The following is a 25,001-nucleotide window of genomic DNA, read 5'->3' on the forward strand; positions in this document are numbered from 1 at the left end:
TCAAGGCTGGAGAGCTCCGTGTTGAATATGATTTATTCCACTTCCTCTGCATCTCTCTCCGTACCCACGCTAGGGTTGGGGGTCCTATAGACGTCCATCGAAACCAGGAAGGGTTGCAATACGCTGCTTTACAAGTCCAACTTCCCCCTTATAACTGTACAAGCTCCACCACTGGTCGATGACAATCTTCCTTTCCAAGGCCAGCCGGCTTCCTCCCTTCTGCAATGGCCCTCAAATACTCCTTATCCTCCCTGTATACCAAAAACCTATCAAGACGGCCCACAATCCGGACACACCCCAACCTCGGCACTGCCTCCAATTGCTCGATACCAAATAGTACCAATGGCTCGCACGGCCTTCGAGACACAGCAAATCGTGGGACACCATGCTTCACTAGCGCACCAAAACTCAACAGCTGTTCCTCCAGCCGTGTATCTGTAACCAGCAATTCCACAACATCAAGCCGATCCATATATGTCAGTTCCTTAGCGAGGATTTGCATGTTGCCCTGGTTCGAGAAACATTCCGACAAAGCATTGCTGCTGAAATGAAAGCTGAGTCTCCGGATATGCCTGCTTCGTCGGGGAGCGATGTTATATAACCAGTTGGTAGCCTTTGCAATATTTCCTGAGATGGCGAAAAATGCCGACGAGTAAAAAAACGGCATCATTTCCTCGTATATCGTCTTGCAAGTCGCGAGAATGGCGAGGAATAGAGGGCGGTGTTCGCGGTATATATGTCGTCTGAATTGCTCTTTTGCCGAGCAGTATTGAATATCCATTTCTGCGTAGTCGCTCGCATTCGAAGTCGAGGGTGTGTGCACGTAGACCTCAAAAGCCGTTGACACACGTATCGAGGTCTCGGTACAGTGCGGCAAGTCGCTGTCCAGGCATGCCTCGCCGACACGCAGTCGAGTATGAGGGGCGATGCCAAACAAGCGCCGGTAGACTTCAATCCGTATTTCAGGTGGTAAATGCAGGAAGGGGGACGGTGATTTAGTTGACATGATGTGATTGTACGATTGTGAGCAAGGTGGTGGTGAAGAAAAAGCGATGATGAATTTATAAATGTTTTGCTTACATTCTAGTCGTACTGGCCAATGAGCGTTCTTTAGTCAAGCCTCGATACTTAGAGCACCGCCATGCTCACCCTCAACTTAATTTACTATCTGAGAATTATATAGGAATCAGCATCTCTATTCTGTTAGGGATTCAATGCCAAGCCTGCTGCTTTTTTGTCGTTATTGTAGAACAGTGTAGCCGAAGTATTGTACCAGTACTCGTTACAAACCTGTGGCGGCAATAACTTGTTAAATATCTTGTGTTGATTGCTTCACCAGCTCGAATCAATACTGCCAGTGCATACTCGCAGACATTGTCAAGGCCCCCTTAGCCATTGGATATTTAGTACTCCTTGCATAACGTTAGTATGCTTATCTATTGCATTCACCAGATAATCTATAGTGAAACCAAAACAATTCTATCACGGGTTCTGGAAAAGTAAATTCGCGTCTACTGTAGGAACGCGTGTCCGGGCAAGCACGTTCACAACTGGGCCAAAAGATCATTCTGACCAGACCCTATGGTCTCATCTGCGCACTTTATATACGATGCCGCCTGGAGGACTATGCGAGTAGCTTCTTTAATATTGTTGATTACTAGTACTATTAGAGCGTATTGGTCCTGCATTCATGATTTCTATACGGGCCGAGACATTTACCTTGGTACTCACGTTCCTTGGCTTTTCGAAGTATCCACAGTGTGGACCATGGAATAGCAAGGCATGTCTCTTCAGTGTGTTACTACAGTGGACGTACTTCAAGCCGACTGAAATTGGAACATCGATATTTTTATACTCCTCATGGAGCAGATACTCGAATCTTTCGATGATAGCCTAAGTGTGTAGCGGCCACAGCCCACTCACTCCTGCCTTGCCGATGGTTTTCACTTCCTCAGCGTACCTGCTGTGTCACGGCTCTATGATGATGACCGTTCCTTCCTTGTTGAAGGAGACTGAGTCTCTGTTATTATGTCCTAACTTCAGTCCCCGAGTCGTCTTTCTATCTTCACTTTCCATCCTCACGGTGTCGCTTCGTTAAAGTCATAACGTATTAACCAGGGGGAAGCAAATGCTTATCCTTCTCCCTCCATCCTAATGGGATCATTACACAACAGCGTCTAAACAGCAACCAGAGCTAAGTAACCAACTTTGCTTTTCTCCCCACTCCTCATCTCTAATATGGTGGACTGGGCTAACGTTAGATGGTGGGTGGCGTTTGTCACCTCCAATATTTTTGGGGGCCTCAGTCCCGCTAAAGATTGGGTCAAGCACCTGGTCCCTGTCCTCTGGCCCAAGGATAAGGCCAAAGCCAATCTTGAACCAGTGGCCGAGCGGAGCGCCCAGACGATTAGCCGCCTCGAGGGCTTGGAGCCACTGCTGACCAATGTCAGTGACCTCTGTTCCTCCCTAGAAGCACAGGGCACCCGCGCGAAAGAGCAGGTCTCCCTTTTGGACAAGCGGGAAATCCACTTGAACGAAAGGTAGGCCCTCGCTGCAGACAGGGAGAACAGGGTCACGGCACGGGAGGCAGCCTCCACCCTTGAGGAAGTGTGCAATCTCTTGGTGCTCAATGACTTCCTCACTGACATAGAAGGGATTCTTCGGGGTCCCTGAGATCGCCTCTAGAGGAGGTCAGCTCGGCCTCTGAGGTGGGACTGAGAACCAAATGCCATCCACCCTGCCCAGTGATCCTGGTTGGTGGAGCCACACTGATCAGGGGAGGGCCCATCAGCAACGAACTCGCACTTCTTCGCAGTGCTGATGACTAGTAACCGTCCGGTGAAGCTAAGACGAGTTCACGTATGGTCGAGTGGAGGTGGCGGGAGTGAGAACCGAAAGGTAATCTTTTAGAGAGTTGGTCTTCGCTTGTTATATTCTCTTAGTCTCCTGGGCTATACTGTCCTATATCCAGATTATAATATTGCCTTTCCATTTACTCAGAGCGACTTTGTCTGAGGGGTATATGAACTTACTGAAACCCTGTATTTTGGGAGGGTAAGGGCAGTATACAGATTTCAGAGTCTTGGAGATATTTAGTTTATAATGGTTGGTTGAGAGTTGTTTGCCGGTTAGAAACCAGTGCTAATCGAAAAAGTTCAATACCGAGGGTCTGAGACATATCACATATTACAAAAGTCCACGTGATTGTCACCCAATAGAGGACGCTTCCGTACATAATTGGAGCCAAAAGATAGTTGTGAAAACTCTCTAGAACTACTCTATGTACCCAGGACTCGACTGACCAGACCGCTTCATCCGTGCAGACTGTTCAGTAAAGGCCTTGCGTGTCTTTTATGTTTTCAGATCCCTTGATACCTAAAGTAGTCAAGTCCATGCATCTCTGTGGATGACTTCACAATGACAGCAAGAATTCTACGTGTGATGCCAATATTTCCAATCTCTGACGGCGTTCCGTCCCTTCTACTGACATACTTCGTAGGTCGATCATTACGAGGATGTCAGAGTTCTCTCTACCCATCATCCTGGATCCTTCCAGTTTAATACACCTGAAACCCAACAATGATGTGCAATACAATGGGTCCTTTGCTCGCTCGAAAGATACGGGGTTTCCTTCGATTGCTCAGAGGAAAAACAAGGTCGAGTCATCCACCACCGCATCAGGATTTACAAGACATAATTATCCCCCCGCAACAGGTTTCACAAGACATACTTATCCCAGCGCGTCTAAATCTCCCCCTTGACATCATCTTCGAAATTTTCCCACTTCTGCCGCTCCCATCGCAAGTCTGTCTCGCGCTCAGCTGCAAGCCTCTTTACAGACTCTTTAGCTCCACCCTTCAAGATGAAGGGCTAGCGTGGGCAAGTATGTTGGCCTGTAAAACATTCAGGCTGTCCAAGGATACATTGGAGCCTCAGCCGATTTCTCCGAGGACTCAGCTTTTGCTTCAGCTCGAAGATGACCACTGGGCTTACTGTGCGGAATGCTTGAAGTTACAGCCACGCACAATGTTCTGGACAGGCAGCAAATCCCGCCCACCATTGAGCCGGAGGTGCATACTTAAGGCGAAAGTTATAGATCTCTGTCCCTGCCTCTCTTTAACCATTTTTGACAGACTTCGGTTAGAACGGTGGTTGCACACAGGACTTACAGAGACACTCTCCCAGCGCATCCGTGATGCTTTCCAACTGATGATCATAGATGGACAGCCATCTCTTCTACACGGATGTTCAATACCAAATATCCCGGAAGTATCCGCTGACCTTGCCATAACGGTCACTTTCAACGAGAACAAGCAGCTGGAAGCCCAGACATTGTATCATGTGCGTATGAGCAGCTACCAACCAGGGCCAATTGTGAGCCCTAACTGCACCATGAAGCCATATTCTACCGAACGGCTATACCTCTGCCCGGATATCGACCTCCTCCCTTTCATATTTCATTCATATTACTGGCCACGATATGAATGTTGGTGGTGCGAGACTAGTGTTTGCCTGGTTAGCTGCCAGGAGGAAGGTTTGTATGTTGTCCTTCAAGGCGGACCTGATTGGCTTGAGAAATGTCGTCCAACGTCGTACGCGGCCGCTCGCGAGAACTCACATAATATTACTGGTGCTGTTGGAGCTTGGAGGAGTAAAGTAGTGCCCCCTCTGTCCGTACCACTCCCGAGTGGGTGCAAGCAGGTGGATTACAATACTTGAGACTGTTGAACCCTTCCTACTCTACTTCTAGGCTTGTCCAAAAGAGGCCTTCCGGAACCATATAAGGATACTACTTTCTAATCCTCTTTTAGATGACAATGTAATCGCTGTAGAATGGCTCCGGATCAATGACACCTTCAGGAACCCTGCAGGTTCGGCTATTATATCAAGCAGCCAAAGTGGTTGAATTCCTATTCTATTACTTCAGTTGCTTGAATTTATCATCATAGCTGTAGGAAAAAATCGCTTAGGAAGAACAACAGCGCCAGTCCTAGTTATGCAGCGTCAACAATGACTATGACTGATCACCGTGTAGCAGATAGCCTACAAAGGTGCAAGAGATTAATACAGCTGACCCGTATAGACAAGCAGCTTCCTGATATCTTTCCAAATAGCCCACTTCCAAATCCGATTATAAAGCAGTTGAATATCTGCTCACTAAAATCCCAGCTAACGGTAGTCCAAATATGATTCTGTTGGTAATGACCTCGGCCAGACCATGTCTAAACCTCGCGCTTTTGCCCAAGGCTCTGAGTCCCTGATCAAGGATAGAGATGAAGATACTGTAGATAGCTGGTCCAGGCTTTTAGGGCAGGTTGCAAATAACCCCCTAACGTTGGACAGACATATGCTATACGCCCATCGAATTTTTAACTGAAGAGCAAAGAGAGCGCAAAGTAGAGGCGTTCAAGCGAGGCTACACGACTGTATGTTTTGCACACTGACTGTGTTGAAAGTGAAATTACTAACACAAGTGCAGTCGTATGATCCAACTGATTTTGTGCTAAAGGAAGAGCAAATGGCGGACTGGAACACGCTCCATCCTTAAGGGCCCCCAACTATCAATCAGGAGACTCAGCAGGCTATCGACATAATCCCGTATGATTGATTTATAGTCACCACGGGCTTGTATCCTCTGGATGAGGAACTTTGTAGAGCTTATTGCTTCAGTAACCTGATTATGGTTTCCATGCATGTCCTGTATAACATAGCGTAGATGTGCATTTATAAGGAGAAATTATCAAATATTATGTTTCTTACACATTGCGTTGTCACTAATTGGATTAGTACATTTCGACTGCGAGAATTGAAAGGTACTCATTTTTTTGAAGTTGCTCACAAGAAAATTTATATCTCTTATTTTGCGAGATATTCCAACTTACTCTGGTCTCTCTGTATGAATTCAATTCTAGCATAATATTACAGCTATAGTACTACTAGTGTATTATCAGGATTTTACTCTTAACTGGGGACATAATCCGTATTCTCGTATTGAAGACTCGAGTTTGCCGCAAGAGCACTAGGTCGTCTTCTCTTTAGACTGCGGAATGTGCATCTCGCCGGTGTATGGCTTGTGTGACTACCGAGGGCATAGCCAATGATCGTTGGTGGTGGATGTACATTCCGGCGCCAACAGCCGATCCTCGGGGTATGTCGTCTCGATCCTTCTCATGCATCGCATCATCTGACTAGCTCAATCTTTCAGATCTGTTAAATCTGTCCATGCTTTTTTTTACTAGTTATTTAATTTTATAATTTAAGTGAAATATCTGGGTAAGTACCTGTAGGCACCCTCCCAAGTGAAGAAAAGGAGTATCAAAACCCAGCAGTTACAACATACATCTCCCTTTCGTCAAATATCGAATGTGCTCGGGACCTGGGCGGTATCCCGTTTTTGTATAATCAGATATAACGCACCGGTAAATGAACCAAAAAGGACTGATTGTTATGGAGTACCAGCCCTGTCAGGAGAAATGAACTTGCTATTCACTTGTCAGAACAATGATTGAAAAAGCACTCATAGACCCAACGTTAACACAATAGTCACTCACTCCAACACTGCCATTATGGCACCTCGTATCGTCTCAAAGGCAAGGCTTGTATGGGCTGAGCTTGTATATTAAGTAACCTGCAAATCTAGCCCTAATTGCACATATGATACAATCGCATCCCTACAAAGAGCCTTCAATAGACCCTCTATCATATGCCCCACCAGTTATTTATTCTGTTCTCGCATATCTCGATGACCAACCCGTCCTCGAAAAGGAAGTTTCCCCTCTTCCCACTGACAGGATCTCCGCGTCGAGTTCGCAGCTCCGCAAGCCACCCTGGAAATCATTCGGTGTTAATTTTGATCAACACTCTCCATGTGGCTTCTTGGAGGTCTCGAAGTTTTCTGTGAGGTAGATGAGTAGATGATTCCGCGCTTTCTTTCCTTCCATTTATCTCTATAATGGACTTGGAAGAGTTGGTCGAATATCGCTTCTGTGTAGTGGTGAGGTTAGTATAGTAATTCCGTAGCACAGTGGGTCCCTGCTCCCGGATCGTTCCATGCGGGGGCGGAGGACCTACCTGTTAGGATCAGTCTCCGAAGCGGATACAGCACCCAAACAGGTAACCCTAGTATATCAACCATTAATTGACAGCGGGCAGCTCATAAATGGCCCGACACTGGGTGGACCTCTTCTGAATCGCTCTCGAATTGAAGGAAGCTCCATCCTGATTCAGGGTTTAACACGTGAAAATCTATATCGTAGTTTCAAGCTCTCTACCCATCGGTGGCTTTTGAAAGACGTTCTCTCAAATGGAGAACTAGACGACATGAGAATGTTCTAGTAAGATGAATTGGCAGGCAGGAGTCGAAAAATTTGGTACATCTGTTTATAATATCAACAAAATCAGTAGAGAACTCGGATATTCGGTGCACTGGAGCTAATAATTACCATTTGGCCCGTGTGTTTGAAAACATTGACGGGCCTAGTATTGTCCCCACAAATAGAGTGAGGAACCATACACTAAAGATGTGCCGGGACTTAAGCCTTCGATATTGAAGGCATGCAGCATGTAATATTGCTGCAAAAGCGCAAGCAACTAATGCATATGATCATGTGCAGATATTAGACATAGTTATGGAGAGCACAAAACCATGTAGCGTGCATACTTTGTTATAGAAATGCCACCGAAGAGCAGGGGCTAACCTCTGTACAGGGCAACCTCTGAAAAACAAGCACGTTTCTCCAGGGAAAGCGCAGGGAAAGCGCATAGTGCCAAAATATGGTCTACACGCGTTCTGGTTAGAATACTGATAATGAAACAGAAGAATCGAGACGCCAAATATCATGAGATTATGAAATCGGTGTGATGGTGCGATGATTCCTGGATCGACTCAAGCGGATGTGGGAGGAACTTTATAGACTACTTTGTATTGAATTTCTCCTAGCCTTCTATTGAAGTTCCACCCACTTCCGTGTTGAAGTCTTACGACATGATATTGAATATCTACAAGCTTTGCATTGAAGCCCTACGCAGCTTCATTTTGAATTACTATGACCATGTATTCAACTTTTATGGATTTGTATTGAATCTCTACAAGCTTTTTATTGAAGGTCTAAGTTCCGTATGCAGCTTCGACTCCAATGCCATGCATTAAAGTCCCCAGTAAGCACGAGACTGCCTGTTCTTCAAGTCTAAGATGGTGCAAATGTACATAGCACGTCGAATCTCCGTATGCTGAACTAATATAAATGTTGTACGTCTGAATAGAGAGGCCAGTGTGCGCCTATCTAGTAGTTAAACTGAGAATCTTTTGTGACCCTGCTGCCGTATTATCCGTAACTTGTATTAATAAGTTATTAATACTCGAGCAGTGATATCAACTTCCAGGAGCCTTGTACAGACATTATATCGAAAATATAATATTTCTTTATCTTGAAAAGCTCTCAGCCTCGAATAGATAGCTCATCATCAAATCTATTGTCCTTCTAAGCTCTTCTCAAGGTCTTTTATAAATCTCCTATGAATGTAATTTGTAAATATCCCAATAGATAGTTGGAGCATTATTAGAAAACAGAGTTAGTGTCACCGTTGTGATACGAGGCCCACGAACAAGTGAAGCGCCCATCACTACCTTATTTAAATCAAGTATACTAGTAGTTGTAAGAGAGGCAACTAGGGCATTATAATTCACAAGACTATCCACTAGACTAAAAAGCCAGAATAATGCTGGATCGACGATCCAGAATGCCCTGGGATAATCTACATAGCTCGTTGTTATGGAGTGCGTAGGTTTAAAACAACTAAAGGTACTAGTAGTGACGTCCATATTGCAGGATAGTGGCCCCTCATGGACAAATCTAATTGGTTGACAGAGATAAATCTCATCAATTCGTCCCGTCACGGGTACTCGTCCGGAAGCTCAATTCGGGGGAAGAGACTACAAAAAAAAAATAAAATAAAATAAAATTAGAAGACTAAAAAGAGAAAAAAAAGTGTATATACACAGAGAAAAGGAGGAGACAGGTTGCATGGAACATCGTCTATAATTCTACAGGCTTTTTTTTCTTTTCTCTTTCTCCTTTTCTTTTTTTGTTTCTACATATCCCGAATGGTCCTTGGCCGATCACATTGCTGATGCCGAATCTAGGCCACTCTGTACATGACGCTACGTAAATTGCAGTTAGGTAATATTTTTGTCTGAAAGTGAATTAAGTAAATACTCTTCTATGTTAGGAAACTATCTTCGAATGCGTCCCTTAATCGAGTATGAAGCCCTCGTGGGAGAGGCAAAGTGTACATGCGGGCCAGAATCTACTCTCGGAAAGTCTCCACTAAGGTATCAACTCTTAGCCAGAAGTAAAGCACGTTCTCATCTGTGTTGTAATTTCTCATTTCATTATCCCGGTTAATGTACAGAGAAATTCAGGGAAAATATGTATAAAATACCAACTGGAGCAAGAAGTCTATGAGTATATATTTGTCTAAGCCATCGACCAAGCCCACCCCTTTTAGGAATCCAAAATAATATTCATCGCAAAGAGACATACTATCCCTACCCACGCGAGGAGCTCTTCACTGTGATTCGCACTTACAGCGTCATATCGTTGCAGGGAAGCTCTTTATAAATATCGAGGTATGTAGAGATACATATACACTTCATTTGAGCAAGGCTTATTTTATGTGTGTATTTCTTGCCCGCCCACTGTGTAAGGGTGTACGGTCTGAGTAAAATCAGTACCTAGTCACGCTGAGACTCTCTTCCTACAAAGGCCAGACAAAAGGTGCAGTGATTCATGATATGATCTTTAGAAGGTTACCGATGACGACACAGATAGCTAAAAGTCCCTAGGTACAATATCTCCGGTACATTAGCACTACCCTTTGATATGTGAAAATTATCAGGGCACCCGGTTCGACCTTATGATATTGGAAACGCATTCGTCATAGCGTCTAGATTCCCCGGACCATAGCCTTAAGACTATATGTTCTAGTCTGACTTCGCATACTAGCTCTGAACAGGAAGAAAAGTGGAGACGATGCAAGAAGGGTCAACATTCCTACAATATGGACATTCTTCTGGTTCGCCAAGTTTTCCTATTTGGGAAAGAAACTCCCTGTCAAATAAGTAAAAATATCTTTCCCCAGACCTGGATATGCATGTCATCGTCCCATGTAACTTTGCTGGTTAGTGCCTGTTTCTGCGATCTGCTCGGCCACATGTTGCGCCCCGGGTACATCGCATGGTGCAGTCGTCCAGAGTCAATGAAAGGACATATTGCTCTACTTAAATCAGTGGCAATAGTACTGGCAACAAACTCCTTCATTTCTCCGCCAATTTTACTCTTTATGGACAAGCGTCTCTCCATATACGGGGTTGTGGGGATGCTGGCCCCCACTCACCTGGGGTTCGAGCACGATTTATAAAGACACAATGTCGTCCGGGGTTTGCCATGGATGCTGCGGACAACTTGTATGATAGTCAGTTCATCTGGAAATTACGACAAATATGCAAGCCGCTTCGAGACGGAGCTCCGTCACTGGCCTCGCCGAAGTGACTGGTGCTGATACTGGTGTGCGTGGGCTCATGAACAACAAACAATGCTTGGGATTGGCCTTATTCGCTTCTCTTGGAGGTGTCCTCTATGGCTACAATCAGGTAAATCCATGTCATGTATGCCAACCTGTCGATTGCGCTCCCTCTAACAGCTTCGTTCATCCAGGGGGTATTCAGTCAGGTCCAAGTCATGGCTGACTTTGAGCACCGCTTTGCATCTACCGTGAGTTGTCCATACCGCTGAAATTATCCTCGATTAACTAAGATAATGCCCTTCTTAGCTCAACAATTCCTCCACCAAAGGTCTTATCACTGGAATTCTAGGTATGTTCGTTGTGGAGAAAAAGATCCCGATGATCAACAAGGTTAATACTGTCTGTGTCCAGAGTTGGGGGCCACGGTGGGAGCGTTGAGTAGCAGTCCCCTCGCAGACAAATTTTCTAGGAAGGTGAATTTGGTCACAGACTATTTATAGACGCAACCTCTAATACGGAATAGCTCTCCATTTCAGCCTGGTGTGTTGTCTTCATGCTAGGTGTCGCCCTTCAGGTTGGCGCGAGCACCGATGTCGCTCTGATTTACTGTAAGTGAGAACGCGGGCCCCAAAGATTTGCTGGGGTACTGACTTCAGACTGCAGCAGGGCGTTGGTTTGCCGGAATGGGTGTCGGTGGGCTGTCTGTGGTTGTACCCATGTTCAACGCCGAGCTGGCGCCGGCATCCATTCGAGGAACCCTGGTTGGTCTACAGCAAGTAGCGATCTGTTGTACGTGATCTTCCACTGCGTTCTTGTGCCGCCCTTCCATTAATGTTTACATCAGTCGGAATCATGATCTCATATTGGATTGGATACGGCACGAACTATATCGGTGGAACGACTTACCCCAATCAGTCGAGCGCGGCATGGAGGATCCCCCTGGCCCTTCAGCTCGTCCCCGCTATTATCCTGTGCATCGGGTCGTGGTTCCTCCCGTATTCACCTCGATGGCTCATGCTCGTTGGCAGGGAAGAAGAATGCCTCGCCGTCCCGGCTCGACTCCGAAAAGAAGACGCAAACTCCCCAGCCGTTCAGTATGAATATCGCTCGCTTAAGGTTGAAGCTTACGCAGACCGCGCGACCGCTCGATCTCGATATGGAACTGAAGAGAGAACATGGCGCACGGAAGCCCTGGAGTACAAGCGGATCTTTACAACAAAAGTCACTCTGCATCGTGTTGGTCTCGGCGCGGGCGTTCAAGCATTTGGTCAATGGTCCGGTAAGTTTACAGTTTCGACCTAACGGCGTCAGAACAACGTTGACGGGAATAGGAATCAATGCAATCCTCTACTACGCGCCGACCATCTTTGAACAAGTCGGGCTGTCGGGTGGAAGCATTGGCTTGCTGGCTACCGGAATTGTGGGCATCTTGATGTTCGTCTTCACCATCCCAGGTGCCAAGTTCGGTGGAAAGGTGTTCGTGATCGGGGTGGGGAAGGATCATTTGCAGATCCCCTTTATGAGGATGAGCGCTCAGGAGGTTAAGCTCCAGTTTCAGCAGAGATACGTAAATATGTGGCCGAGGGCTATTCGCGTTTTGTGGAGCGGAATGGTCAGCCTGAGCAAATTGGTTACGCATGAGTTTGAACTGGAGGACGCACCTACGGCGTTTGAGACGGCAGCAGATCCAACATGCGGTGCGATCAAGGTGCTAATTCGGTCATCATAGCTGGGACTCCCGGAAAGAACTTTCATATGCAGCTAACATGACTTCATGTTGCTCCTTCTGAACGTCGTAAACCATTCCCTTCACTCTCGACTCGCCATCTGGATGTAGTTATGCAGTATGCTTTTGGAAACTGGTTAGATAAGCACGTCTAGACGTCTTGGCGGGCGCTTAATTTTGGTATCAACGTCAATCACTAGAACTGCAGTCCAATCTGGTAAACCCTGGATTCAACCACGTTCGCTTCTTTGTATCATTGCCCCCTCTACTCGTGGCGATGGAAGACTTATCTGTGTACCGGCAAAGTAATCTCCTCTACACACAGGAGCAGTTATCGAGGTATCGGCTTGGTGGGTACCATCCAGTCGGCCTTGGCCACACCAAGAACGATCGCTACGAAATACACGATAAATTAGGTTGGGGGGGATTTTCCACCGTGTGGCTTGCAAATGACAGAAAGTTAACTGCGCATAATCGCCTATATAGCTTTTACTATCGTAGCACAGGAAGAACCAGTGGGTTTCGCTAAAAGTTCTGAGAGCGGATATCTCCCAGGGATCCCGAGAAATTCACAATCTACAACTACTTAAGAAGCGTTCGCAGGGAAGGCTACCCTCAAAATATATTGTTCCGTTACTCGACTCTTTTACTCACCAGGGGCCTAACGGAATCCACCAGTGTCTTGTATTTGAGTTGCTTGGTCCATCTGTTGACAGGGTTCTTCGCGACTGCTACAGCTCTGGGGATACCCTTGAGCCGGACACTATCCTTCGCATGTCAGAACAGCTTCTAGAAGCCATTAAATTCATTCATGATGCTGGCATGGGACATGGAGGTGAGACAAAGACTAATCTAGCTTTCCATACCCTGTGATAACTCATTCTTGTCCCTACGCCATGGTACTTACGCAGTGACAGATATAAGCGGTGGAAACGTCGCTTTCAGCTGTAGGAACCTCTCGAATGCGACCAAAGATGAGCTCTTCGAAGTCCTTGGGATGCCAGAATCAGAAGAACTGGTTCGTCTTGATGGCAAGCCTCTGGATAAAGCACTACCGAAACATATAGTAAAAGCCACTGAATGGGATGAGTGGATAGATGAAGATGACGAAGACCTTCGGATTCTTGACTTTGGAGAGGCGTTCATTCAAGTAGATGAGCTCAGAGAACTTGCTCAGCCAAGGCCATTGCGGGTACCCGAGACGACTTTTGTCCAATGCTTTGACCACCGGGTCGACTTATGGCGTGCAGGCTGTATGGTAAGTAGCCCTTCCGTGTCTGTAGCAAGTTTGATGCTAAGGTTGGCAATCGAGATTTATGCGTTTATATTTGGTGCATATCCCTTCCAATATCTAGGCGACGATGATGTCCTGGTTGCACAGATGATTGGTTTTGTGGAAGAGCTACCAAAGGACTGGCAGCCAATGTGGGAATGCATGCGATTGAACTCTAAGCATACATTGGAACCGAGAGAAAGTGAGTCAATAGCCACCATATGGACACGATACAGTCAGGTTTGCTAATTGAATTGGAAGATTGCGAGCAGTTTGAATTAGACGAAGGTTCAATAGAAAGGAGCACAGCCGATCGCTTGCTTGCCTTGTCCCTGTCATCCGGGGATTGATGAGAATTTTGCCCTCGAGCCAAATGGAGGCCTCCGTGGCGCTTGATTTGTTAAGATCAGATCAGTATGCAGAATCAAATCCTAAGTAGATTCCGACTATTATACTGGAAATAGGACTGCCAATCCATGAACTTGAAGTTATGGCCTATATCTGTCCTACTCCTTCACCGCGTAGATGTGTAGTGTGGTAACTTCGAAGCGTGGCAGTCTGTAGCAGTAGAGTTTAAACTTTTAGTCTCTTGTGCGTTGTATTTTCACTAATTTCTTTCCTGATTCTAGTGCTGCGGCTGATTAAAGCCCAGATTCTGTCCTTCTTTCTCCATAGTCATTCCCTGAGAACTGGAAGGACATGCGCTTTGAACCTGGAGGAGGCCGCAAGCGTACTATACGCCACGCGTGGCCCGCTTGCCCTGGACGAAGAGGATGAGTAGCTGGCTTGGGTACGCGAAAACGGGTCCTAGAGGCGTAGCTCGACTTTTACCCTGTTATTTGTATGGCAAGATATGCTGCGGCTTCGTGCTCACCTATATGGCCGTCCCTCCCGGGGTTCAATAAAAAAAAAAGCAAAAGCTACCCTCAGTATCGCAACTGGCCGGTGAGACTGCAGCAAGAGATTTGAGTCAATCATTGTGGACGAACTTACGAAGGAGAAACGGCTGATTTCATTGCAAGAGAAAACTAGCACCAGGGTCCAGAAACCACTCGCGCTGCTGGGCTGTATTCCAAGTAAGTCAAATGGGAACCCAATATCAGGTCCGTATTTCATTCTAATGCCAAGAACCTTTCCCAGAAGATCCACAACCCTCAACAGGTCGGTTTCAGCTACCCATATACATTGAGTGCATCATCCAGAGCTGAATAAGTAGTATTATGTGATATATGTGGAGAATGCACTCAATGTATGTACATAGCTGTAATTGCCCTGTTGAGTTTTGTTCATCTTTTGGAGACACATTTTATACCAGTCATATGTAGTATCCATATTTTAGCTGCGAGTTGTGCTCCGCAGTCATCCATAGTTTTCCTTAGGACATACGCCAGTGACGTATCTAATCAGCACGAAATTATCCATTAAGTCGAGAATTTCAACTTTGACCGTGACTGCATATTTCTGACGGGCTCATATCAACGCTCCAGATTGTAAGGATCATACTTGAAGAGGCGACAAACTAAAAGTGCGATTGAAAATAGGTGCCCGTCGAGACAGGTATTTTCTTGGCGCCACGATAGGAAACAGGAGATAAATTTCTGAAGATCGAGAAAAGAGTGCAGGTAGTTTGATGATCGTCAGGCCTTGGCCACTGTATTTGCCGACGGTGCATTTGTTTGGGCAATCTGAGGAATATCAGGTCCCGCCTTCTATCAGTCACTATTGAGGGCCAAAGTTTTGAAGTGGGACCTTGCACAGCACGAGCAACCTGCCCTTTCAAGGTCAATTGTGTTATACATGCACTACAGAGTACCCAAAGTCGCATTTACAGTTTCTTATACTCCTTGAACCGAGGGTCAACGATCGAATAGAATTTACACGTCTCTAAGATACACCTGAAGAGCGCCAACAACACAGATGAAAACGGGATTCTTACTGTTCATGCCACGATTAGAATCAGGGGCCACGAGATCTAGAACATCATGTATCTGAGTTCTTAAACAAGAACCAGGTAAGGGGCTGTCTTTATGAATTAAAGTTCGAGGCTGGGACTTCTTTCAGCCAGCCTAGAATTCCGCCTATGCTGGGCCTGGGCTCACGGATTGTCACTAAACAACCCTAAAGTCCTGCATGAATGCGGGATATGGACATGATTATTTTACGGAGTATTACCCACCACAAACATGCGCCCTTATTGTTGACAGGGCAAATTCTGCGGTTGCAGCATATTGGAAAATATTTATTATTCAGAAGAATTTCCCGTTCAGCCTTGACTCATGCCATATATAATAGACATCCGATCCAAGCAGCCGAGTGGGGTCAAGCCTGGCGATTTCCACATCGAAACGCGTCACATACGGCTTGTTTTGAAGCTATTAAAACACTAAAGATTCTGCATTTCGATACGGAAGTTGAATGATCCGACGATCCAGACATTAGAGAACTTTATGGCCTGGAATACCATAGCCAGTGCACTTTGGTGCAGCGCGTACACGCTGGGTTTCTGCTATAGGATCTATTTCTACTGATATATTAGACATGGATTGAAAGAATTTTGACCACTATGCAGATGAGGAAAAAATAATAATAAAATTAATGGAGAGTTAGATGAACCAAATCGAAAGGCTTAGTTTGATAAGAAAGATTTGTATCATAACAACTCGACATTGTCCTGGAGAGCGGACGCATAGGACCGAGTCGCTTTCGCCATCACATTCTCCCCAGTAGTTTGTCCGTCCACTTGTAACCTCACATACGGTATCTTCATCGTCTGCAAGAAAGGAACGAGTGTGTCACATGCCCAGTCCACTTGCTTGTTGGCGTAGAGAACGGTCTCCGTTTTCAGCCTGGCCAAACATTGTGCCATCAGCTCTGAAAACTGTTCACGGTCCATTCTCGGCATAGTGAAGCATGGATAGAACTCTCGATAGCCTATCACCTTCCATATTCCACGCGAGAAGTCTGGTCCTTCGAGTAGAGCTTTTTCGAGCTTATAGAGGCCGAATAATTCGCGCAATAACCCTTCTTGCACCATTTCATCCACGCGTTTTCGGATACGAGTTTCAAGACTCGATGCAGTATCCCCGAGAATAATGATGAACGGGGTTTTCCCGTCCTCAACCGCGGCTTGCAAAATGGGGATTGTCAAAGAAGTTGATCCTCCAACAAGGATAGGAACTCTTCCTCGACTGTGGATGTCCCGGATACAATCAATCGCATCGTTGATAAATGTGTGGGGCTCGTCTTGTGCATCGACATAGTCAACGAGGTGGTGAACTATTCCATCTGCCTCTTCAGGCTTCACTTTGGCGCTGATGATGCTGCCATCCTTGTAGCACTGGAGGCTGTCAATCGAAATAACCTCGCTTTGAAGCGATTTTGCAAGCTGCACGCCCAGCTTTGTCTTCCCAACAGCGGTAGGCCCAACGAGGGCTATGATGCTGGTAACTGGAGGAAACATCTGGGATCTTCAGAGTGTTATAATAGCCTAATAGAGAACTGGAAGAAAGCGAATGATAACAACAAAGATGTGAACTTAGGTGTAGTCTTTGAAGTGACTAGAGCGGGGGCGGATTATTGCTACATGTTAAATTAAAACACTGCGTAAAATATACAAAAAATAGAACAAATGATAGACATGTAAAGTATATTCCCTGTACTAGTACACACCCCTTGCCTCATGTCGCCACTTGCCTCAGCTGCCCTATGTACGGAGTAGTTCGGGAGGCCGTTTCGGCCTGAGCAAGCCTTCGAAATGATATACAAAAGGGCGTTCTCCACTATCTACACGGTATGCTTCTCCAGTACTTTCAATTTCCTAGCGTCTTGCCTCGTCCTCGTTTACGTGAGAGTGTGATTTAATAGCCCAATGTCGCCTATTTCTCTTCCCTCACAAGAATCTCCGTCAGCGGGGAAGGTTAACCCTCCCGTTGTTTGCGTATAGTACGTATGGTACCAATTCGCGCACAACAGGCAGCAGATACTGATAGTTCTAGCTGTGGGTCATCACCCGGGAACGATTCAGCATATCTAGACGCTGCTAGGGCTTTTGCCAAGGTCCTTCACCAGCATGGATTTCACCTCGTCTATGGGGGTGGAACGACTGGTATAATGGGCGCGATTGCACGCGAGGTGGTGAAATTATCAGGGCCAGATGCGGTACAGGGTTATATCCCAGCCGCGCTGGTGGCATACGAACGTGGAAAAACGGGCAAGGAACGGGATAACACGACGTATGGACGCTTTGAGGTTGTGCCAGACATGCATACACGTAAAATGCTTATGGCACGGCGTGTTCAATGTGGCGGACCAGGAAGTGGTTTCGTGGCTTTGAGCGGCGGGCTCGGTACAATCGAGGAGTTGATGGAAATAGCAACATGGCAACAGCTTGGTATCCATTCTCGAGGGGTATGTCTCCTAAACGTCGGAGGCTACTGGGACGGTCTGGTGAACTGGGTTGAAAAAGTTGTTGTGGGCAAAGGTTTCTTGTCGCCAGAACACTGGCATGCTGTCGGTGTTCAGAGCAGACCAGAAGACGTCGTCAAATGGCTCCAAGAGTGGCGGGCAGAAGAAAAGGGGGTTAGGTTGGACTGGAGAAGCGAGACGGGGACTGCAAAAGAGGATAGCGATCATCAGGGAGTGGTTGGTGTAGATCTGTAGTTGTGGCTGGCTTGGAAACAACATATCATATTCTTCGCTTGTGCTCCATACGTGTCATTAACTTCTAGTAGAAGTTAATCTTGAATCCCTGACCACAGACGCAAAATTGGACGTGTCAGCCGAATCACATAGCACGTTGACTATTGTATGCTAGCGTTTTCGTAGAAACCAATAGTACACAGGAGTTAGTACGAATGACTATAGTAAACAGGCAGGTGCGGAAATGCTATGCATAATGCCTTCCTTCCTTCCAAGCATCACGATGCGTCGCCCCTCTGCATGCATGAAGACGCTACACTGACACTTTGCCACCAGCTGGCGTCAATCCCTTACTACCTGCACATCATCCTGCCGCAATCAACAGGGGGAGTAACTAATGTCGCCTTCATCTAATTCCCCGAAATTCTGTTTCATTGTTTCCTATGTAGTTCCTTCTATAATACCCCTCAACTCCAGCGCCTATCATCCTAATGCATGAAAAGTGTGAGAAGTATCTAACTCATTAAAATACATTGTCATGTAGGGACCCGTCTTTTTGCTGTACGAGAACGAAAGCCAAGATTGTATGGTAGTGGTCTTTTGGAAATCGAAGGACGGGCTGTATCATGGTTAGGTACCAGGTATCATATAGATTCGGAAACTTCACGTACAAGTATGACTGTATATTATCACGGTACGAAGCCGCATGTTTCGTCCATCCGAAATGGTTGAATATGGAGATCATCCTCTCACATTTGATGTTTTCATCAAAGCCTCGGAGAGAGATATATGCCTTTGGGGTAGGCTCCGGGCAACCACGCTTTGCCTCGTAGCTCATAAGCAATTGGTTCAAGGTTCCTGTGTCGTTAAGATCCGGTGGAGCGTCTGATAGTCTGCGAATTCCCTCTGGGATTTTGAGTAGCAACCAGACCTGGTGTAGCAACTCCAGTCCGGCTGCAATGTCAGGGTCTATCAGCTGGCCGCCAAGGGTCCAAAGGTCCGCCAGTTTCGCCCAGCTGACCTCTGCCTCGGAGATGTATACCTTGATTCGGGCAAGCTCGAGAGCAACCATATCAAAGCCCACGAAGAAGGTCGACATCGTCGGTGACGGACATTTGTCCGTGAGTGGATACACGTACTCTTCGATAGCCGAAATTGCAGGCATATATGCCGCACCCCCCTCCAAAGCCGGGAGTGTCTGGAGAGCATCAAAAAGAACCCTAGTGACGGATTTACCCGTGGCAAGGGCCTTCATCATCGGGTACATAAACGTTTTCATCCCAATCCTCCCGTCCTTGAGCTCGAACGCAGTGGAGCATTGCATCTGGTTTGGTAGCTTATCCACTATGTCTGTCTTTCGAATTCGGGCTTCGTCTACCCTCGGCAAAACCAACTTGTCTGCAAAGAAGTAGAACAGGGTCGTATCGATCCCACTGTTAGGTAGAGCTGTCTGGATCCTATTCAGGAACGCTTGGACGGCAAGTCTGTTGCATGGATCCCGGATCGTCCCGTCCAAGTGACTGGTGGGCTCGAGGTAGAGGCGCGTAGTCGATTTAGATGCCTGGTAATTCATGCTATGCTCGTACGGTGTGCTGCTAACAAGCGTGTTTTCCAGCGCAGTCTTACCGGTCGGGGCATGCAGTGACTTTAGTACAGGAAGGAGGTACCTGTAGATGAAGCACAAGTACTCGTACTGATGGTGCACGCTGTAGTCTGAATCGACCATCATTTTCGCAAAAGTAGGACCGATGGTATACCACCAGGAAAGTTGGACTTTGTCCGGAAAGTCGAAGATTCGTGAAAGAACCTCAAAAGGGGTCGAGAGCCCTGCCTGAGATGGTTTTATTCGTTATTAGACACTCCAAGTGCAGAGTATATGGTCTTGCGGGATGAAAAGGGCTTACATTTTTCGCATCACCGAGAGAGTTGTTCAAGTCCATATTTGTTGATAGTATACTTTTTTTTTTTTTTTTTTTGTGTGTGTGTTTTTGGTCCACGGACGAGAAGCAGCTCAGAGTGAAGTTTTAATTATGTACAAGGAGCCAAGTTCTATGCAAATACAGGGCAAGCTCAAACGTGATTATATATAAGGAGAACAGAACTGGCTATGAACCTACTAAATGCGGTATCTTGGGAAAGGAGCGGTGAACATATACACATGTCAATTGATATTTACGTTGATCATGTCGGTCTAAACCATATTTTTCTATGTAACTATTGTCTGTGGTGGCGACCTGACCTTTCTGCAGAGGACCCAGACCATGGTTATTACACAGCCAAAAATATGTTCTATTCTAGAATGCCAAGGCCTTCATGATTCATTGGTTTATGTTCATGCAACCATGTGTCGCATTATTATTCTGGATAGGGTTTCGGTGATTAGCGCAGTAGGGCGCATAGATGGAGTACTGTGATACCTCAGAAATTCAGCCGAAAGCGGCCCAGGCGACTTAATTTATAATCCAAACTCCTTCGGAGCTTGCAAGGTTTCTCAATTAGTGAGCTTGTTTTCTCATTGGCTGAAAGCCCTCAACGCCTTGGGTTATGAGCTCCTGAGTTCGAAAGTTGTCGATCCCTATGCCTTGATCTACATACGCATGAAAACTATACCATTGAACCTTTTAAGATCCAACTTCAGGCGAATTTGTATGGGCTCCCAGGCTTACAGACAAGATTCTTATATTTTTAAGGTTTCAAGAATTTATATAGGAAATTATCTTAGCTATAGTGCCCCGTCTTGACTCACGAGGTATCACAGTACTTCCTAGAGCAAGAAATGATTGACGTAAGGGGTTTATCAAGGATCCTAGCTAGAGCCCCATTGATCCACGAAAGGTAACATGGTGTCTGTCAGGCGGACCATGTGGCGGTTTTTTGGTAGCAGATACATGCCCAGAGAGCTGAGGCTGTCCGCCTGAAAATATCATTAGCAATACAATATCTCTTGCCTTATATTACAGATTTCCTCGTTGGATAGTAGGTACCTATCCATCACTCTAATTCATCCTGACTCATTCTTGCCTCGAATCCTAGTACCCTTCTGGCGATGGACAAATGCGCCCAGTATGTCATAGCGGCATTCAGACGAATCGCGGCGACCATCAATGCCAGTGTTGCCTTCGAGGAAGTTTCCCTTTTCCAGATTATATCCTATTCCCTTGTGCCTTTGACGGCATATCTAGTACTGGTTTCGTTTCTTCGGTTTCGTCGCTTACGATGGCTACACAAAAAGTATAATTATTCTGGCCGGGAATCACTAGCTCGAATGACCGATACAGAGGCATGGGAAATCCAAAAGATTCTGTTTGAGCTGGAGTTCCCTTTTATGTTTTTCCAGGCTCTTCAGTTCGCACTTTTTAAGGTCTGTATTTGTACAGAAACACTTTTCAATTCGTTTTTTTGGACTATGTTTGCTGATGGGTGCCTAACACGATTTATCCTGTGAAGACCTACGGTATACCTACAATTTCGAAGCTACTCGCTTCCACCAGGCAATCCTCGAACCCGGAAAATGCCCTAAAACGCTACGCCGACACGGGTGCCCTGCTTCAAGAGTTTATGGGCAACCCCCCTTCTTCAAGGCGCGCTTATGAAGCAATCGCACGCACGCGCTGGATTCACAGTGGCTACCGTGCGAAAGGGAAAATCTTAGAAAGTGATATGCTATACACACTTGGTCTATTTGCCATTGAGCCCATAAGATTTATCGAGAAGTATGAGTGGCGAAGATTGAGTGACCTCGAAAAGTGTGCCATAGGTACATTCTGGAAAAGTCTGGGTGATGGCTTAGGTATTAGTTACGGCGCTCTTCCGTCAAAGGATAAGTGGAGAGATGGGCTCCATTGGCTCGAAGAACTCTCCAACTGGAGTAGTAACTATGAGATTCAGCATATGCGACCACATATCAAGAATCGCGAAGTTGCGGACCAGGCGACTGCTATAATATTATACACGCTTCCTCAGTTCGCTCACTCTGTTGCGGTTAAATTAACTTCGTTTCTTATGGATGTTAGGTTACGGAAAGCTATGTTGTGAGTATAGAATCCCTGATCAGACGTCGCTTTCCATACTTCAGTAGTCGAAGTACCTACTTACACCTTACGTCTAGATATGAGCCCCCATCAGCTGCATATACTAGAATCTTCGACTTTTTACTCTCTGTCCGCCAATTCACCATCCGTCATCTCCTGCTCCCTCGCCCCTATTTCCTCCGTTGTACCAACTACACCGAGCACACAGATACGAATGGTCGCATTTTTAATACTCAATGGGGCGCCGCACCGTATTATGTCAAGCCAACTGTATGGAATCGGTGGGGGGCGATTGCTTGGTTGACTTGGCTGCGAGGTGGCCCTCTCCCTGGTGATGAGAAGTACTACCCCCAAGGCTACTATATTCCCGATGTTGGACCAAAGTATTTCGAAGGCAAGGGCCGAGAAGCCTTAGCCACAACTATCGAGGAGTTAAAGGTATCGCGAAAGGGCCAGTGCCCATTTCATTGATAGCATAGGACAGAAGAAATTAGCGAACAGGTCCATAAGGTACTAGAGTCTAGTGGATTAGGGCTCGGATGTCCGTTGGTCCGTAGATCCGAACGGAGAAGTCAAGGCCGCCTGCCGGAAAAGGCTATCCGAATGCCGGGTTGGGGTAATGACGTTATGAGTTATAAACATTGAACATCTATTGTCCCACCTTCTGTCTCTCTACCAGAATTTCGGGGTGATTGATATTTCAGAACCCCCCATGCATTTCCTTTCTCGTAGCAGTCACGATAAGGACAGCCTTGCCCTTGAATTCTGTCACTAACCAAAGCTCGAGGTCTACTTCAGTCGTCTACTTCATAGCTCACTTATATTGCATCTTAGCAGCACCGTCAACAAATTAAATCACGATGACAGAAAATATGAAGGCGTGGCAGCAGGCCGCTCCTGGTCCTATCGAGCAGAATCTCAAACTCGTGTACAACGTCCCACGCCCTAATGCAGTCCTCCAGAAAGGCGAGATCCTCGTCCGCGTCGTCAGTGCCGGTCTGAACCCGGCAGATTACAAAGGCATGGAGGGGGGATTCTTCTCCCGCGCCGTCGGCAAGTTTCCCAAGGTGGCGGGCATGGACCTCAGCGGCACTGTCGTGGCCGTGGCTGAGGGATCAACAGACGTTACGGTCGGCGACAACATCTTCGGCCGTCTCGAACCTTTTCAAGCGCACGGCTCGCTGTCGGAGTATGTGGTGCTGCCACGAGATGGGTATGCCGTGCTACCCAAGGGAGTGGACCTCGATCACGCTGCTGGGGTGCCCACCGCGGGGATGACAGCGTACCAAAGTATCAAGCCCTATATCAAAGCCGGCGATCGCATCTTTATCAACGGCGGCTCCGGAGGAACAGGGACCTTCGGCATCCAAATTGCAAAGGCCCTCGGATGCCACGTAACGACATCCTGCTCAACCGCCAAGATCGACCTCGTCAAGAAGCTGGGCGCGGACGCCGTGATCGACTACCGCGTCGACAACATTGTGACTAAACTTGAAGCTGAGGGCCAAGTCTACGATCTGGTAGTGGATAACGTAGATAACTCGCCAAAAAGCTTTTTCTCTACGACGCCCAAGTTTCTGAAGCCTCACGGTCACTATATTTGTGTCGGAGGTTCCGTATCACTGCACACAGCTAAGAATATGGTCGAGGGCCTGTTATGGCCGACCTTCTTGGGCGGCACGCCGCGAAAGTTCGTACCGTACTTTACCAAGAATGTACACGAGGACTACGAGCAGCTAGCCAAGTGGCTGGCTGATGGGACTATAACAACGATTATCGAGTCGACGTATGAGTTTGAGCAAGCAATTGAGGCCTTGAAGTATGTGAAGAAGGGCTCTAGTGGAGGAAAAGTCATTGTGCACGTCTCTCCACAGGTGTAAAGGTGTTACTTATTGTTGAGAGTTTCGGAAGTAATAGAATGGCATTTTTATTGATGATGCTAGGTCGATAAAGTTCTTAAAGAGACACAGTTATGAGTGTAAGAAGGTTGCTCTTTCCAGCTCCAAGCCTGCACCTTGGTGTCAATACTAAACAAGAAATTCTTTAAGTTACTAAGGCCCCTCTTTGGAAGAATAGCGAAATTTAGAATTCAACTGCCTTTAGTATAGCTCATAAAGGGTAGAGAGCCGTAGACACATTACACACGTGCCTCCTTTTTTACGCCTCATCCTCACCTCTAGATGAACTGCGTAATTCTTCAGGATTATAGTAATTAAATAGTTATACATAAGACAGATTTGGTTGTTGCAAGGGCTGGAACAATAGTTGCCAAAGGTGGTGGTGCCTGATTCACTGTCTTGTATACATCGGCTTGATCTTTTGTCTTCCATTTATGGGATTGATTCACTGTCTTCCATCCGTGGCCTTGTTCCCTAGCCACCACAGGCTCCTCTATAAAACCAGAATCAAGGTTTCACCCCCGCCACATAACTTTAAACCTTACTCTCACTTTCCCTTAGTTCCCAGCTTTTATCCATCCCCTTGCCCGTTTTTGCACCAGAAATTCTTGAAGGAGACTTTGGTAAGGCAGAATACTATGGCACTGGCCTGAATATCGTTCCGCTGCTTCTTCAGGGTGTCTCGCTTAGCCCATATATCAGATACACCTACCCACTCCAATCTGAAGACTCGCCAGGCATAGAGATTAGGGGATAGCCACAATATCAATCAAAGTGACGGTTATAAGCGCAGCCCTCTTCTGAACACCGGACTGGTAACTCCCTCAAGCGCGATGAAAAACCTGCGATGTCTGATATTGTCTCTTCACCGTGGTCCCTGGAAGACCTGGCTGGGTATGCCCAAACGCTCT

General features: G+C 46.5%; 8 protein-coding genes across 8 annotated transcripts; 5 read left to right on the forward strand and 3 right to left on the reverse strand.

The window, feature by feature from the left end:
- Window positions 1-148: 148 nt before the first annotated feature.
- Window positions 149-1,006, reverse strand: BDV37DRAFT_295222 (uncharacterized protein; the record flags this gene model as incomplete). The annotated part of the gene is made up of 1 exon (XM_032089809.1): window positions 149-1,006. The coding sequence occupies one exon, from the start codon at window positions 1,004-1,006 to the stop codon at window positions 149-151; it is 858 nt and encodes a 285-aa protein (XP_031945945.1).
- Window positions 1,007-2,238: 1,232 nt separating this feature from the next.
- BDV37DRAFT_278636 (uncharacterized protein) lies at window positions 2,239-5,548 on the forward strand (the record flags this gene model as incomplete). The annotated part of the gene is made up of 4 exons (XM_032086105.1): window positions 2,239-2,540; window positions 4,134-4,345; window positions 5,344-5,426; window positions 5,480-5,548. The coding sequence occupies 4 exons, from the start codon at window positions 2,239-2,241 to the stop codon at window positions 5,546-5,548; spliced, it is 666 nt and encodes a 221-aa protein (XP_031945946.1).
- Window positions 5,549-12,527: 6,979 nt separating this feature from the next.
- Window positions 12,528-13,962, forward strand: BDV37DRAFT_295223 (kinase-like domain-containing protein; the record flags this gene model as incomplete). Its single annotated transcript, XM_032089810.1, has 5 exons — window positions 12,528-12,709; window positions 12,757-13,085; window positions 13,168-13,508; window positions 13,563-13,729; window positions 13,806-13,962. The coding sequence occupies 5 exons, from the start codon at window positions 12,528-12,530 to the stop codon at window positions 13,960-13,962; spliced, it is 1,176 nt and encodes a 391-aa protein (XP_031945947.1).
- Window positions 13,963-16,173: 2,211 nt separating this feature from the next.
- Window positions 16,174-16,983, reverse strand: BDV37DRAFT_278638 (uncharacterized protein; the record flags this gene model as incomplete). Its single annotated transcript, XM_032086106.1, has 1 exon — window positions 16,174-16,983. The coding sequence occupies one exon, from the start codon at window positions 16,981-16,983 to the stop codon at window positions 16,174-16,176; it is 810 nt and encodes a 269-aa protein (XP_031945948.1).
- A 408-nt stretch (window positions 16,984-17,391) lies between these two features.
- Window positions 17,392-18,182, forward strand: BDV37DRAFT_278639 (LOG family protein; the record flags this gene model as incomplete). The annotated part of the gene is made up of 2 exons (XM_032086107.1): window positions 17,392-17,465; window positions 17,519-18,182. 2 exons carry the CDS (start codon window positions 17,392-17,394, stop codon window positions 18,180-18,182), a joined length of 738 nt encoding a protein of 245 aa, XP_031945949.1.
- A 462-nt stretch (window positions 18,183-18,644) lies between these two features.
- BDV37DRAFT_278640 (aromatic prenyltransferase) lies at window positions 18,645-20,101 on the reverse strand (the record flags this gene model as incomplete). Its single annotated transcript, XM_032086108.1, has 3 exons — window positions 18,645-18,780; window positions 18,833-19,992; window positions 20,066-20,101. 3 exons carry the CDS (start codon window positions 20,099-20,101, stop codon window positions 18,645-18,647), a joined length of 1,332 nt encoding a protein of 443 aa, XP_031945950.1.
- Window positions 20,102-21,207: 1,106 nt separating this feature from the next.
- On the forward strand, window positions 21,208-22,663 carry BDV37DRAFT_278641 (uncharacterized protein; the record flags this gene model as incomplete). Its single annotated transcript, XM_032086109.1, has 3 exons — window positions 21,208-21,522; window positions 21,609-22,192; window positions 22,270-22,663. 3 exons carry the CDS (start codon window positions 21,208-21,210, stop codon window positions 22,661-22,663), a joined length of 1,293 nt encoding a protein of 430 aa, XP_031945951.1.
- A 215-nt stretch (window positions 22,664-22,878) lies between these two features.
- Window positions 22,879-24,235, forward strand: BDV37DRAFT_238137 (NAD(P)-dependent alcohol dehydrogenase). The gene has a single exon (XM_032080804.1). The coding sequence runs from the start codon at window positions 23,053-23,055 to the stop codon at window positions 24,070-24,072; it is 1,020 nt and encodes a 339-aa protein (XP_031945952.1). The 5' UTR covers window positions 22,879-23,052; the 3' UTR covers window positions 24,073-24,235.
- Window positions 24,236-25,001: the final 766 nt, after the last annotated feature.

Source organism: Aspergillus pseudonomiae, assembly GCF_009193645.1.
Source record: "Aspergillus pseudonomiae strain CBS 119388 unplaced genomic scaffold BDV37scaffold_5, whole genome shotgun sequence".
In the NCBI taxonomy this organism is placed as follows: domain Eukaryota; kingdom Fungi; phylum Ascomycota; class Eurotiomycetes; order Eurotiales; family Aspergillaceae; genus Aspergillus; species Aspergillus pseudonomiae.